The 16,536-nt window shown below is 39.8% G+C and overlaps 1 protein-coding gene across 4 annotated transcripts in view; it reads left to right on the forward strand.

Annotated features, from left to right (window-relative positions):
- ca10a (carbonic anhydrase 10 (inactive)a) overlaps positions 1 to 7,801 on the forward strand; it is a 259,344-nt gene extending 251,543 nt beyond the window's left edge. For all 4 annotated transcript variants that reach the window (XM_006801661.3, XM_087845236.1, XM_087845237.1 and 1 more), the window contains 3 exons: positions 1,485 to 1,639; positions 1,932 to 2,106; positions 6,884 to 7,801. In XM_006801661.3, the coding sequence (XP_006801724.1) occupies positions 1,485 to 1,639; positions 1,932 to 2,106; positions 6,884 to 6,906 (353 nt within the window). In that variant the 3' untranslated portion in view covers positions 6,907 to 7,801. The remainder of the gene's footprint in view (positions 1 to 1,484; positions 1,640 to 1,931; positions 2,107 to 6,883) is intronic.
- The last annotated feature ends 8,735 nt before the right edge of the window (positions 7,802 to 16,536 follow it).

Raw genomic sequence — 16,536 nt, forward strand, 5'->3', positions numbered from 1 at the left:
CACAGTCAGTAGCCCATTTGTCATGAGAGGACTAGTAGACAGCAAGTTATAGCGAATGGAGGGGGAGAAAGAGAGGACGAGGAAGTTGTAGTCTGTCCAATTAGCATCCTGACAGTGGAGACAGTTTGAATAAAAGAGGTTTTGTGTTGCCACACCAACAAGCTGTCATTCACAGAACAGCAAATGAAAGAAGTGAGAAAAAATGAAAGAGTTGTTATGATAATCAGACTCCGTATGAGAAGTGACTCAAATTACAGCTTAGTTGTTACACCAGTGTATTTCACTGTTTACTACTCAATTGGAGTACACAGATTTATGCCATTCTACAATTGCAGTTGAGTTAGAGTACCCTAGTCTTTCTGTATGAATGAAAATATCAGCTCAGCAATTTATGTTAAATACTGAATTTTATAACCAGTTCATTAAAATCATACACTGACTCGTTTTTTAGAGCTATGGCCAAAACAAAACAACCTGCAAGCTTTAATAAAAACTGAAGCAAATGCAGATGTGCCATAAACCTACATAATGACCAACATGTGGCAAATCCTCTAGTTGCAAAAAGTCTTCAGGCTGTATAGAAGCAGATGGGAAACTCAGTAGAAACTTTAGTTTGAATCATTAATGTTAGGTCATACTAAATACAACATTTTGTGAATTATAGTCCCTGTTAGAGTAAGGAAATGCTCACTGACTAACGATCTGTCAATCACAAGTTTTTTGCCAACTTGGAGGACTGGAGCTGTGGAGCTCAAAGATTTCATTAAGCATTAACCAATTAGCGATGTCACAGTGACTATGTGCATCCTTTATATACAGTCAAATTACGTTGCATGGTACTCTAACAATTGTGCTGTAGTAATGAATCAGTCTCCATCAAGATATACACCAGAGAGTTGTGCATGTCTCTAAATAATGGAGTGCTGCTTCTCCTTGGTCAGATTGGTCGAATTTGGTGCCAGTGTCCAACTCCCAGATCTGAATATTTACTGAATATCTAAAAACATTTGGACAATGATATAGCTTTCACATATCTTTCCCTTATAATACTACCACTTATTTAAAGTCAAACAAAAAACACGTGACTGAAAACTTTCAGCACTGATTACAGAATTACAGCCTTTTTTTGACATAGTTCCCCATTTTTAAAGACTCAAAAATAATTGGACAAACTAGCATAAATAAAAGGATTGCTTTACTGCTTGGAAGAAAATCCTTCGCATGAAATTATTGCAGCCACCTTAAGTCGCTGCTTGTTTGTGGGCCATTATTTTTTGTCTCCAGTAACTGAAACAGGTAGTGTCTCCTTACCTCCAAGTCTGTGAAAAAAATCACAGTATATGATAATCTTTTAGTAATTTGTTCACAAATCCATTAATTTTTACATGTGAAATACAATTTTTGTTCAACTACATTTCCAGTGTCTTCCGATGAAACATTAGAGGTCTCGTTTTGTTTCGGTTTTCTGCCTTTTTACCCTGCAGATGATGCATATCTACTGAATGGCCTGAACATAGAGGAGATTTATCCAGAAACAAGTAGTTTTATCACATATGATGGATCGATGACCATCCCTCCATGTTTTGAGACCGCCACGTGGATCTTGATGAACAAGCCAGTGTATCTCACACGGATGCAGGTGAGCCTCACCCACCAACACAGACCTGAAACAAAGCTCCCAGAATACACCGGGGCTTTCCTGTCTCAGATCAGGATTCTCTCTCAAAAAATTACTCTGTGAAATATGTCTGCTCACATTGAGGCTTTTCCTCCAAAATCTCTCCTCCTGTGAGTTATCTTCTACTCAGACCTTGCTGGAAATAATGCAGTGAATAAAAAAGGCTGGCTCACATTTCCATGATACTTTAGCCAGTTTTGCTTCTCTTCCCTCCCCCTCTTTCTCACTCTCTCTCTCTCTGTCTTGATGTTAGATGCACTCCTTGCGGCTGCTGAGCCAGAACCAGCCCTCTCAGATCTTTCTAAGCATGAGTGACAACGTTCGTCCTGTGCAGCCTCTAAACAACCGCTGCATCCGCACCAATATTAACTTCAGCATGCAGGGCAAAGACTGCCCAAACAACAGGGCCCAGAAGCTCCAGTACCGAGGTAAAAACTACTTCTACAGATGGCTGGTTTGGGTAACTTTCTCAGTGTCTGACATTTAAACAATATTTAATTACAGATATTATGATATCTGTCCTTTCATAAGATCGCACAGTTTGGTTATAACATTTGTTTTTGTGCACACAACAGAGCAATTATACAAAAACAAATATATAAAATAGGCAAGTCATATTTCTGTAAAAAAACAAATCTTTTGAACCCGAAAAAAATACAAAGATGCTGCCGTTATTTTTCTTAGTGGTCATACTAGACTGCTCCTTTACTGAATGTGCTACACTAGGCAACCATTAACAAAAAATGCTAGGCTGCCACTTTTAGAAGCAGGTCCAGGCTATTGTACAGAAAAATATCAGGAAAGCTTTAAGAAATGTACATTATATGAACAAAAGTAGTGAATCTTTTACACTTTACACCTATAGAAGCTAAAAACAACAACAAGCACATCAAAAACATAGTTTTGTTGTACATGTACAATCACAAGAAATGACTATTCTATTCTATTCTAATGTTGTATTAAATTGTTTTCAAAATGGCAACAGAGTTTCAAAGTATTTCTCAATTCTGGGCGTACACATTACCAGCCTGGAACTAGGTCCAGATTACAGCAATTATCTTAGTGAATAAACCATTCATTTTGATAAAACGATCCCACAAATAAGAAATTAGATCATCTTCTTCTTTCAGCTGATTGCACAGGTCATCACAGTGGACTCACAACACAAGCATTCTCTCTGTCACACTGACTCTCCTTCACTACGTCTATGAATCTTATCTGTCATCATCCTCTTTTCCTCCTTCCTGCCAGCAGCATATTAAACATCTTTTGCCCAGCCCATCCACTGCACATATAGACTATCTCAGCCTTTCCTCCTTAACTTTGTCTCCAAAACGCTGAACGTTGCCCCTCCGACATGCCTGATTCTAATCAGTCCTTTCTGGTCAGTCATAATGAAAATCTACCACCTCCAGCTTTGATTCCTGCCTTTTTGTTACTGCCACAGCTGCCAAACTAGAGCACGATAGCAGGTCTCACTACCATCTTGTAAAGCTTCCCTATCATTTTTGTTGCTATCTTCCTGTCACAAATCACCCGTGACACTCATCTCCGCCCACCCACTCTCTTTTTCACCTCTCTTGTGTATTGTCTGTTGCTTTGTATAACTGACCTCCTTGCACTTTTGCAACTGTCTCCCTCTCATTTACACACATGTATCCCTTCCTGCTTCTCCAGGCTTTAATTCTTTTTCTCTCCAGGCTCTCTTCCACCTGCTGTCTACTCTCACTACAGATCACAATGTTTTCTGCAAACATTATAGTCCACGGAGACTCCTGCTTGCCTGCTTCACCTCATCTGTCAATCTGTCCATCACCACTGCAAATAGGAAAGGCTCAGAGCTGATCTCTCATGTAATCCCACCCCACCTTGAATCCATCTGTCAATCCTACCCCACACTTCACTGCTTTCTCACTGTCCTCATAGATGTCCTGCACCACCCTCGTGTACTTTTACGCTTTTTATCAGCTTGTTCTGACTTTGTCTGTAGTTTTCCATCAACACTCACAAAGCAAAAATTGCACCTGTAGTGCTCTTTCTCAGCATGAAGCCATGCTACTGCTCACTAATTGTCACTTCTCTCTTTAACATTCAACAACTATATTCATATCTCTATAGTATGGCTCATCACCTTTATCCTCCTGTAGTTATAACAGATCTCCATGTAACCTCTGTTCTTGAAAATCAGTACCGGTAGACTTCGTCTCCACTCCTCAGGTCAGAGGAATGGTTCAGACATCTCCTTACCACCTTGGTAAGGTGGTCTTTTCATTTGTTAGTACATTTCCACTTGTATTCTGAGCACTCTAACCTGCAGCACATCCTTTTCAGCTCAATCTCTCCAACTTACCAATTGAAACAGACCATTTTCTCCTACCTAGTGTCCAGCTTCTAGACATCTCCATATGAGAACTTTTCTTTGCCAGCCACCTGGCCATACACCGGACAAAAAATCTTGGCATTTCACTTCATCTGTACTTTTCCAGCATTCTGGTAATTCTTCCCCACTACCCAGATGCTGTCTCGACTCCTCTCTAAATTCTCTGCAACATTCTTCCTTTTTCAACTTCCAACATTTAAGCATTGCCTCCGCCTTCACTCACTCCTTCTTGATTTCCAGAGTCATCCTAGAGACTACTGTCCATTGCTGCCCTGCTACATTTCCCTCGTCGACGCCATGCAGTCTTCTATCTCTTTGAGACTGAACCTTCTGTATAGGATGTACCCGATCTGTGTACACCTTCCTCTGCTGTTATATGTCACCTTATGCTCCTCCCTCTTCTTGAAGTATGTGTTCATAGGTCTTTCCATAATTGTCATCATCTCTGTTCCTTTCACTTATGTATCCATAAGTGGAGGCTGAATCCTGGTTTACCATAGCTCTCAGGAGCATAGGGAGGGTTTGTCGTCTGTATCTAGTCTCTCATTGGTTCTCTGTTCTGCTATTTGACATTCCCCTGCCTTCCTCTTAAAGGATGAAATTATTATTCTAGGGAGCAGTTGTGGGGAGAGATTTCAGAAATTCACCCACCTTAGAGTCTCCTGAGCATCAAACAAAAAGCACTCTCTGCATACCTTGAGGGGGGCAGTTGCGAAAACACCTGCTTCTTTTAATTGTTCTGAGAATTGAGGACCTTCAGGATGAAGTAGGGTGGGGATGTCTCATTAAAAGGGGAAATGTATCTGCTTTCTTACAGAAACATGACCCCACATTCTTGTCACATAATGTCAAACACTGTCTTTCTGTTTAATGGTGCCAACATGCACACAAGGTGTCCTTTCCTGTCAGTGGTGCATTGCACTACTTCTTAAAGATTCTCTTTTAAGGAGCTCCAGCTTTAAGGAAGTTGGAAGGATGCTGGTGGAGTCTGGAGTTCATGAGTCTGTGGTTTGTGTCCAGGTTTGGATTTGAGTTTTGTGATGATTTACAATGTTTACACTTTCTTACTTTTGCTTTCAATTACTTTCATTAGTAAGTTCAAAGTACAAAAACAACTTTATGTTTAGACACTGAAAACCAATTTGTTACGTTTAGGTACTGATAATTGTTGGGTCTGTGTTTCCACAAGCCCCGCTGGTTTAGAGACTTATTCATCATGAAGAAAACAAGACAGTCAGCGATCCATTGATTTGCTTGCAAGGGAGGCCTCGTCGGTGTCTACCGCAAAATGACCCCAACGACGGCCTCCGCTCGCTGCCTTTTATTGGGAAAACAGTTCACACAATACACATCACAGCAAAAGCACCGCCCACGTAAAACCCCCAAATGGTTACAAAGACAAGGCATTGTATGTATGTATGTATGTATGTATTTGTGTGTGTGTGTGTGTGTGTGTGTGTGTGTGTGTGTGTGTCTTCCTGATCACAACTGTTTCTACAACATCCTGGTCATAAAGAGGGTAGTCTCCCCCACACCCAATGTATGGTTCACCATAGATAACACAGTGAAGCCATACAAAGGGCAGGAAGCTTACCAAACATCAAACAGAATCTTCACAAGGGATGTGCAATAATCTTCCCCCAGCACAGAGTGGCTGGAGAGGTGGTCAGGGACAAAGGGATGTCTTGATCCTATAGATTGAACTAAGACCTTACAAATTTAAGAAGCATAATGACAAACATTCAACAATTAGACCTAACAATAACTACTTTGTCAGTCTTAGGCTACGTCCACACGTACCCGGGTATTTTTGAAAACGCAGATTTTTCTATGCGTTTGCACCTTTCGTCCACACGTAAACGGCGTTTTCAGTCACTGAAAACTGAGATTTTTAAAAACTCCGGCCAAGGTGGATATTTTTAAAAACTCAGTTTTTGCATTTACGTGTGGACGAGAAAACGCAGAAAACGCAGCGTCAAAGGTGTGCGCCTTTTTTGACGTCACACTGTGCGCCACGTTATTGTTTCGGTGAAATAAATTTCTACAATACTGTTACTGTTACTTCTCTGCAGTGTTTAAATGCTTACATATACACACACAGTTACTGTCCCTCCACACGTACGACTCGGTTCTGCTTCTATGCCCCAGCTTTGTTTACTATTTCCCACCGAAGCTTCTAGACTTCTGATTGGCCAACATTTCTACACGGTTAGGAATATATCGCCACCTGCTGCTTTGGCATGTTCCTAGCAGCGTTTTCCTTCATTTCTGCCTTTACGTGTGGACGGGATTATTTTTTAAAACGAAAACGGAAAATCTGTTTTCAAAAATACCCGTGTACGTGTGGACGTAGCCTTAGATACTAAAAACCTACTTGAACTGCTCAGCTTAGGCTTAAGAAAACAAATAGGCTTTGGTCTCAAATACACCTTATTGCAACATTATTGAAACCATGTGGTCCTTCAAAAATGTTCATGAAAAATCTATAAAACTTTCCATAAACATAAACAGATAAACATAAATTATCTCTCAAGATGCATTAATACAAAGATTCATAACCTATCTATTAATTGAGATAAACTGATCAAAGCTGATCATGATAACAGACTGTAGCAAATTCCTCCTGCCTACATCTACACACATTTATGGCATTCACTTAAGGCCATTTTAAACTGTAATCCTGGCTAAAAATGAAAAAGGTGCAGGGGTGGATAATGTCAGAGAACAGCTGAACCGTGAAGACCACTGCATATATATATATAACTGTGTTCATATATAATTATATATAATTGTATGTCCACTCCTCTCCCACTTCTCTCTTCCAGTGAACGAGTGGTTGCTGAAGTAGCCTTCTCAGATGAACGTGAAGACGACACAGAGATGGAGTTCAGGATGAGGGGAGAGAAAAGAAAAAGAAGTGAGGCAGGCAAGAATGAAGAAGACAACTGGTCTCGAGGCTGTATCTCATCTAAGACTTTTTCATGGCATTGTATAAAGACAAATAACACCAGACATTATTTAAACAAAGGAACTTTGCATTGCAAGGAAAGAGACTCTTCTTTTCATACAGTGAGAACTGTTTGAACCTTTGATCAAACACATGCTAACAGGTCCTTTCCCCCACTGAACAATTATATCTTTATGAACATTTTGATATCAATACTTTTTGGGAGAAAACAAAAAATAGACAACCTAAAAAAAACACGAAGCATTTATTTGGTAGCCAGTCAACCACTATGACAACCTTAGGGACCTTTGTAGATAAAAGATGTTGCTATCAGTAAGAAATTCCTAGAACTAAGTCATTGCCTTTCCCCTGCTCAACAATATGGAGCCATCAGGAAGACTCACGTGGACGTTTCATTTCAGTCACCAACAGGGCATGCAATCAGCATAACCAACAGAGAGGGAACACAGCCTTACCTTGTCATTTTCCAAAACTAGAGTAATGCCATGGGACAACTTCCAAAGCTTTCATATGGCCTCATATGTACATATTATAATTATCAATACAAAAGAAAAATGAATGTGTAAAGAAAAAAATAATGAAATAACATTCAAAAAATATATTAAGAAGATATTAAAAAGACAAAAAGTTAAGAATTTTAAAAAGCTTGGCGCACTTTGAATTCTGCAGCAGTTCTCAGTCTGAGCTGATGCCTTTTATTTCTGTTTTATTTGTTTACAATGGTCATACACTGTGTTTGATGTTATCAGCCCAATAAATGTGTCTGGAAAGTTAACATGTTTCACTATCTGAGGATTTTACTTGTTATATCTCCACCTGTTTGTACTGTTTCACATTAAATATGTTCATGTTACAGTATTCCCCTTTAGAGGCTTGCTCAATAACTCTGGCCACACCGAAATGGATGCACGGAAATGCTTCAGAATCTCAGAATGGGCAGCTTGGAATTGGTGGTTGGGATACAGATCAAACTCAGGTAGCACTGTCAGGGTTACTGTGATCTGTAGTACTCTTTTAGATCACATCAGTTGACATCAGAGGACATGAAAAGAGGAACCTCACATGTTAGGAAATAGAGATCTAGCAGATTGATGCCTGCTTTACAGTAATGGTGTCTCCATGGGTTGCTGAAGAAAGATTTTGTGAAGAACTCAATGGTGGAAAATGTCTGGCTCTGGGAGAAACAGACTATCAGCATGGTTGTGACAAGCATATTAAAGCCCAAAAGCAGGAAATGTATTTTAGAATTTATGGGAAGAAGAATGACCAATGTTGCAAATATAAAGAGAAACAACAAAACGAAAGAAACCAAATTTCCTTAAGCAAAAGGTAATACTGCTGACCAAAGGAGTGTTTGTCAATATCAAAGGCAGCAACTGATTTACAAATAGTGGGAAACTTGTTGTGAGCTGCTTCAAGCTGTAGTGATATTCTGTTGGATGCAGAAATCCAACTGACGGGCGCATGCTTAGTTAGTGTATTGAAATGCAGTGTCACAAATAACCAGGGATCCATTCAAACTGAATGAACTCGTGAACTTGGGGGTTTAGAAAGCATCTTAGAACTACTGGATATTATTCTGGTATACTCAGTTAAGGTATTTTGGAGTTTGAATCTGAAACACGTATAAATATGTTCCATCATCTTATCATAAAATGGTAAATGGACTGGTTCTTATATAGCGCTTTTCTACTCATCTGAGCACTCAAAGCACTTTACACAACTTGTGCATTCACCCATTCACTAGGGGAAGCCAGGAATTGAACCACCAACCTTCCGCTCAGTAGATGACCTGCTCTACCACCTGAGCTACAGCCACTACAGCCTCTGGATGCTGGTGGCTACACTGCAAATCTTAGTCACTATGCTGGGAATGCAAGCAATCTCTAACAGTGGCACTTTAGTCACTAGGTTAGGGATTCGATCTACTATTAATATGAATATTTGTTTATTAATTACTGTACTCCCGTTCTCCAAGCTAAGCTAATGACCACTTGTATCACTAGCTACACAATCTGCAGGGTTAAAGGTAGACAGAGTCTCTGTAAAAAGAACCTCTATCAGTTCTAAGGTTTTATGAATTGGAACATAACAAAAAAATAAAAACACAAGAATTTAACTCACAGGTTTCTTTCCCTTGTTTAGTTCAACTTTCTTTGATCTAAAGATAAGTTAGATGAAGATTTGAAGATGAAGTGCATTTTACAGCATCTCAATTCAATTTGCATATAATTGCTTGTAGAACCACAGAGCTCCACACAGCACACAGTCCTTTAATTGGGTTGAGGTTTAGACTTTGTCTAGATCATTGCAATGGATTCTTTTCCTTTTTTTTAGCCATTTTAATAATAATAATGGATTGGATTTATATAGCGCTTTTCAAGGCACCCAAAGCGCTTTACAATGCCACTATTCATTCACTCTCACATTCACACACTGGTGGAGGAAAGCTACGGTTGTAGCCACAGCTGTCCTGGGGCAGACTGACAGAAGCGAGGCTGCCATATCGCGCCATCGGCCCCTCTGGCCAACACCAGTAGGCAGCAGGTGAAGTGTCTTGCCCAAGGACACAACGACCAGGACAGAGAGCCCGGGGATCGAACCGGCGACTTTCCAGTTACAGATGCGCTTCCCAACCCCCTGAGCCACGGTCGCCCGTCTTTATCTAGATCGCATGCTCAATTTTTGTGATGTTTAAGCTGTTGAACCGTTGAACCTCACATTTTACTCTAAAATGCTTTAATATACGTAGGAGTTCAAGGTTGACTCCAGGGTTCCCAGGTTCTGTGGCTGCAAAACAAACTAAATTCATCATCCTTCCATTGTACTTGATATTGTTTGTGCTGATATGCAGTGTTGGATTTTTAACCAAACGTGTCTCCATGCATTATAGGCAAGCATTGCAACTTCGGACTCCTTGCTCCAAAAGTCTTGTGGTCTGGTCTGGTACAATTTTGCAAAGCTTAGCCATCCTGCCCCAATCTTTGAGAAAGAAGAGACATTCTTCCAAACAAGTTATACTTTTTAATATTTTACTCACAGTGAGCGCAAGGGTCTACATGAATGTCTGCATCTTGTGATATTATAATCGATCTAGTACATATGCAACCCAGAGAGTGGACTTCAAGGAAATATGAGGAATGACTACCTGTCTGACAGATCTCCAGCTACCCATGTTAAATGGTAAATGCACTCAAAGCGCTTTACACAATTTTCCTCATTCACACCAGCAATTTTTTCTATGCTCTACATAAGTGCTTTCTATCTAACATTGACACGCCACTGGATGTATTACAGAGCAACTTAGGGTTAATATCTTGCCCGGGGATATTGGGCAAGATATCAAAAGCAGAAGGGGATTGAACCACCAACCTTCCAAATACTACGTGACCTGCGCTACTACCTGAGCTACAGACACCCCAGGATACATCGACAGCAGAATATAATCTAGGCTTATTTTTTTTTTACACATGGCTTCTTATTTTTTGCTAAGGATGTGTTAGGTATATTTGTTATGTCCTGTAGCCTTTGAATTTTAAAGAGAGTGTACTTTTTCTGACTGTAGGATCTAATCAGTTCTTCACTTTGGCTCACTAACACTTGTGCGATGAAGCTTTACACATTAGTTATTATGTCAGTTATCAGTATTAATGAGAACATTTGTGTTCAACAACATACTGTACGTTTCCTTTTATCAAAACTTGTTATTAAATGGATATGAAACAGAAAGCAGTGTTTCAGATTCACCGCATATACAATGAAAAAATATTGCAGGTGTTAAAGTGGATTGGTGTTCCTGCACCTTCAGCTTAACAGTAATTATATCTGAAAAGCAGTCCCTGTGCTATTGAATTCTTTAAATATTTCTCCTAATCCTTAGAAGAAATGAGATGTAAAAAAAAAAAAAAAAAAAAGAAGTTGGGTGGGGTTTTTTAAGCTTTTCTCTACCTTAGCAGTAATATTCTGTAACTCTACAACTATGTTTGGGAGGGAAGCAAAATAAACTGTTTTTTAGTTGTTTGTTTTAAACTGTTGTTCTCCTACTAGCAAGAACCACAGCTACCCCAAATTATAAAAAGGTAAATTAGAAGCATGCTTTCATAAAGAGGGTGATGCAGAAATACGGTACAAATATGGAACTGCTCTTCTTATACCGCTGTGGGCAGGGATAGCTCAGTAGGTAGAGTGGTGGCCCCATGATCGGAAGGTCGGGGGTTCGATTCCCTTGAGCAAGGTACCGTCCCTACACACTGCTCCCCGGGCGCCCAATGGCTGCCCACTGCTTCACTGAGTGAATGGGTTAAATGCAGAGAGGAAGTTCCCCACGGGGATCAATAAAGTACACTTTTAAGTCCATGGTATTGAATTCACAGAAGTAAGCAGATGTTCTGTCAAGGTCCAAACAGTCAGTGGCCTGAAAACTCATCCCTGACTGGTGAGTCAATGAGTTAATGAGTCAGACTGGCTAACAACCTTTCGACTGAATACTAATAAGAGTAAGAATAGATTTTTATGTTAAAATATTCAAACATTACATGCCCTTTGAGACATTCTGCTGATGCTTATGGGTTCTGTTCTTAACATTTCAAGTATTAAACAATTTGAAGAACAGCAAGCAGGTGCAGCAGAGGCAAACAGACTCTTTAGGTGTTTTCACAACTGTGGTGTTTCGTCAGTTTAAATTGAACTCTGTTTCGTTTTCGAACTTGGTGCAGGTGTGAACACTGTAATTGCATTCGAGAGCAGACCGTAAATGACAAGTCCAAACAACTTCCAGAGTGGGTCATTTATGGTGTGAATATGATCCAACCGTGATCCAATCCAAAAACCAGGTATATGTTTCAACTTTGACCTAATAAACGATCCTGTAGTCATGTATGCTTTGCTTCTTAATGTGGGAAGGTAATATACATGTGCAAAGGTCTGCACGGGCTAGCGCTGAGCTGTGAAATGAACATAAATTCTGAGTCTTCACTGATAGGCCAGAATGCAACACCACCTTCTTGTATTTCGTTTTTTATGCTCACGCCTCAGACGCATTTAGCCAATGAGGTGACTGAACATTCTCAGCTGGTTTGTAGTGATGCATTTTGGTTCACTTGATTTCACTTGGATTTTTCTCTGTGTGAGAATAAACCAAACCAATAGAAAAAGCTACAAGTTTACAAACTCATCTGCTGATCTGGATCAGCATAAATGAACTATGAGTGTGAAAACCCCTTTCTTTCTCCCTACTATGTAGAAAAGATTGCACAAATATATTTTTTTTATGTGTTCAGTCTGTCTCAGAGTCTATTGTGCAAGTATCAAGGTATTCAGTCATGAAGAAAAACATTACAACCTTATATACCCTTGGTCCTTTGCTTTTGCAAAAACAACTCTGACCCACCAAGGTCTCTAATCTGCCAGACCTCAGAAGGTGCCTTCAGGTATCTGACAAAATAATAGTAATATGAATAATTATTAAACAGCTGTAAGTTGATAAATCTGCAAAGCTTTAGCGTTTCAAGGGTGTGCACAGTAAACACCTTTTCAGAGATTCAGTTAGAGAAAATCCTCTTTGGACATTCTGGATTCAGTAGTTGTTTAAGTTGACATTGTAGTCTAAATATATAAATACTCACATTGATTGGGATTTATAAACTGTAATAAATTTAGAAACTGGGACAGATCATGATACGCTTGTAGTCAGCTGGCCTTGTATTTAAGGGAGTAAGTCGGCCATATGTTGTTTGTTTCCTACAAATAAATCCACACTGCAGTCCTCTCTCATACCCCTCCTTCATTAATACCCAATCAATTGAGGATGCCTCTTCGTGTAGCTCTAATGTGCAGAGAAATACTGCCTCAAACCAACTGGGAGTATCTGTGTAATGGTGCACTCACACGTTCATTTTCTGTTTTCAATTTGATCTGTGTCTTCTTATAGATCTGTAATGAAAAGATAGCAGAGAGGGGAGGGAGAAATAAGAGTTCTCAGTAGCTATGAAAGTCCAAGGTTATGGGGGCCATTATTTTACCTGATCTAGGAGATGCAAGATTGAGCCAGAGCTGGAGGATGGATAATAAATATGCCCATTGATTCATTGCCCCAACCACCACAACTCCACCACATCCCAACAAATAAACAGTTCCAACCTCGTGACTCTGCAGTAGATCTCGCTGGACTTGGCCACTATCTGGCCCTGCCAAAAGGAATGGATGTTATGAGGCATGTATATTTTGTTGGGCTCAGATGTTTGAGGACATCTGAAACCTTTAATAATATTACATTAACACAAGTGTAATAATGCAATGGCTACCAGGGAGTTCTAGTGCAGTGGAACAGCTGCTGGGCCAAATAAAAATGTGCAACTCTTTGTATGTTTGTAGACTCAGGAGACATACCTGTCCAGATGTGTTTGCAGCAGTGGGGCTTTCAATCAACCTTGCTACAGTTGAGTTAAACTTTCTCATTACTCTGGGTAATATTAAATACTTTGTGTTACACTTTCAGTTTTCTGTACTACTGACACCATAATTGCAGAGTAGCAGTATAATATAATTTTATATTTGTGCAGTGACAATAAAGGCATTCTGGGATTTTTTTTCTGTGACGTATATATGGAAATTCCCCATTCATTCCACTATGACAACTTGCTAGTGAAGGTTGAGTGTCTTGACCAAAGGCAGCTTGGTTAATTGAATTCTATTTTATTTATATAGTAGCAAGTCACAATATCAATTGCCTTAAGGTACTTAATATTGTAAGCTGAAGACCCTACAATACAAAGAAAACCGAGAACCCCCAACAATCATGTAAACCCCTTTTAACAAGTATTTTGGCAACAATGGGGAAGAAAAACTACCTTTTAACAGGAGAAACTTCTATCAGAATCAGGCTTAGGGAGGGGCGGCCATATGGCACGACTGGATGAGATGAAAGGAGGAAGACAAGACAAATGGAAAAGAGACAGAGATTAAGATTAATTAAGGATAAAATGCAGAGTGGGGTATAAACACATAGTGAGCAAAAAAGATGTGAAAAAGGAGCACTTTCATCATGGAAAGCCCCCAGCAGCCTACACCTATTGCAGTCTGAGAGTGAAGTACTCTAATTTGGTGATATGGTACTACAAGGCCATTAAGATAAGATGGGGCCTGATTATTCAAGACCTTGTATAAGATGAGAAGGCTTTTAAATTCAATTCCGGACTTAACAGGGAGCCAGTGAAGAGAAGCCAATATAGAAGTCTGTAACATTTTGGATCAACTGAAGGCTTTTCAGAGAGTTTTTAGGATATCCTGATAATAACAAATTACAGTACAGTCCAGTTATGCCAGCTTGATGGTGTACCTGTGGTATGTAGCTGATTTATAGAGATAGACTGATCATATTTAACAATGAAGCATAAAATAATGGTTGCATTCTTTTAGGAATTGGGTTAAAACACACATTGATGATTTGGAGGAAATAATTATTTAGTTAACTCAGACAGATCACTTGGAGAAAATGAGTCTAAATAAATATGAATTGCATTGAAAGTGCATAATGTTACATCTGTGAGATTGTTATGTAAATTTTTTTCTCTAATTGTCAAATTTTTATTTGTGAAGAAATGCATGAAATTATAACTAGTTAAGGTTAAAAGAATGCTTGGCTCAACAGAACAGATTTTTGTCTGCCTGGTTACAGTGGTGAAGAGAAATCGTGTTGTACTTATTTTCCTGAATGAGCGATGAATAGTAAGATGTTTTAGTTTTGCAGATGGTTTTCTTGTACAGTGGCAAACTATTTTTCCAGGCTAAATGATGATCTTCTAAATTAGTGAGATACAATTTCCTCTCCAGTTTAGGAGTTATCTGTTTTAAGGTGTGAGTGAGAGTTATACCACACAGCCAAGTACTTCTGATTTGAGACTTTCTTTTTCAGAGGAGCAGTATCCTACGGAGCCCTTCTGATGACATGGTCCAAAAAATAAATAAATTTGGCCACAAAATACTACTTCGTGCCCTCGATATAGTATAACGTGCGCACGAAATGCTAATTTGTGGGCACAAATTGGGTATAACGTGGCAACGTTATACAACGAATTATGTATTTGTGGCAACGAAATAGATGACGTGTGCACATCATATTGATACAATTCCTGGACAGTTGCGTAGAACCGTAGGCATAAGAGTAGGCTAAACCTATACACTAGGGGTGCAACGATACTCGTATCGATATTGAACCGTTCGATACAGTGCTTTCGGTTCGGTACGCATATGTATCGAACAATACAGCATTTTTAATTTATTTTATCAACTTTCCTTCTGACGATGCTGTCTGTGTTGAGCGCTCAGTGGATCTGCGCTCGACAGTGCAGCCTAGGCGGAGTAGTCGAACACAGATTCACTGAGCGCAGGGCAAGCTAGCTAGACAGAAGTTAAGCTTGTTGCAACATGGCAAATTGAACCTCCCCCACCCTCATTCAGATCTGGTGTTTGGAACTATTTTGGTTTTCATGTGACGTATGACCCTGAAGGTAAGCGCGTCATGGACTAAAGTAAAACAGTATGTCAGATGTGCCACGCAATGCTCAATTACATGAGTGGGAACTAGTGTATTAGCGCAGTTAGCTCGTTAATGTGTTGACGCTGTCCAGCCCCACACACGGGGCAATCCGCGGTAGCTCGTTAACGGAGATTTGCCGTGTTGTGGCGTTAACCTCATTTCAGATTAAGGCTGACAGCACTAGTGGGAACACAACGAATATGACTGCACATTTACCCGATAGCATCCTAGTGCAAAGACAAGTGGAAGCAGACAAAAACAACAAGCACGCATACAAACTTTACCGAGTCATTTAGACAGCCGTTAGCACATGATTCTCCTTATGGGGACCTGATATGTTTAATATGCTGCTGAGAATATAGCCCAGAAGAAGCGTATAGTATAGCTTTTATTTTGGAAAGAGACATTTCTCTGTAATAAACTCTCTTTTCCAAAGATGAGTGATTCCTCAATCAGATACAGGGCTCGCAAAATCGCTAGCCCGACGTCCTGGGGCTAGCGATTTTTCCAGTTGGGCTGCCCTGCCCTGCCCGTCGGGCTATCGTACGAAGGAAAAATATATGTCAATGCTTTTGCATTCTTTCGGAAATGTAGCTGGGTAATTATGTCATTGGCGTCGGTGAGCCACTGTCAATATGTGACATATTGAAATCGCGTTTGAATTTGCGCTTGTTTTTTGCTTTCACTTTGCAATCGCGCGAACTGTGTATAGAGAGCGACAGCACTGATTGGTGAGTGATGATAATTTGCGCACCAATTCCTCTGACATCGTCTTATCAATCGTTAGCTTACTATGCAAACATGACAAGTGAAATCTCCTGCAGCTTAAACATGTGAGAGGTTGATCGCAGAGAATCGCTGAGTGTTATCGAGTGTGTGTGTAAAAGCAGCAGGATATATATTTTAGTTCTGCTGAGCCAAATAAGACAGGTCAGGGTGAAGACGTGACAGCCAAAGAAAAGCTTACCACAAAA

The sequence above is a fragment of the Neolamprologus brichardi genome, chromosome 8 (genome assembly GCF_056152115.1).
Source record: "Neolamprologus brichardi isolate AB-2024 chromosome 8, ASM5615211v1, whole genome shotgun sequence".
NCBI classification, from domain to species: Eukaryota; Metazoa; Chordata; class Actinopteri; order Cichliformes; family Cichlidae; genus Neolamprologus; species Neolamprologus brichardi.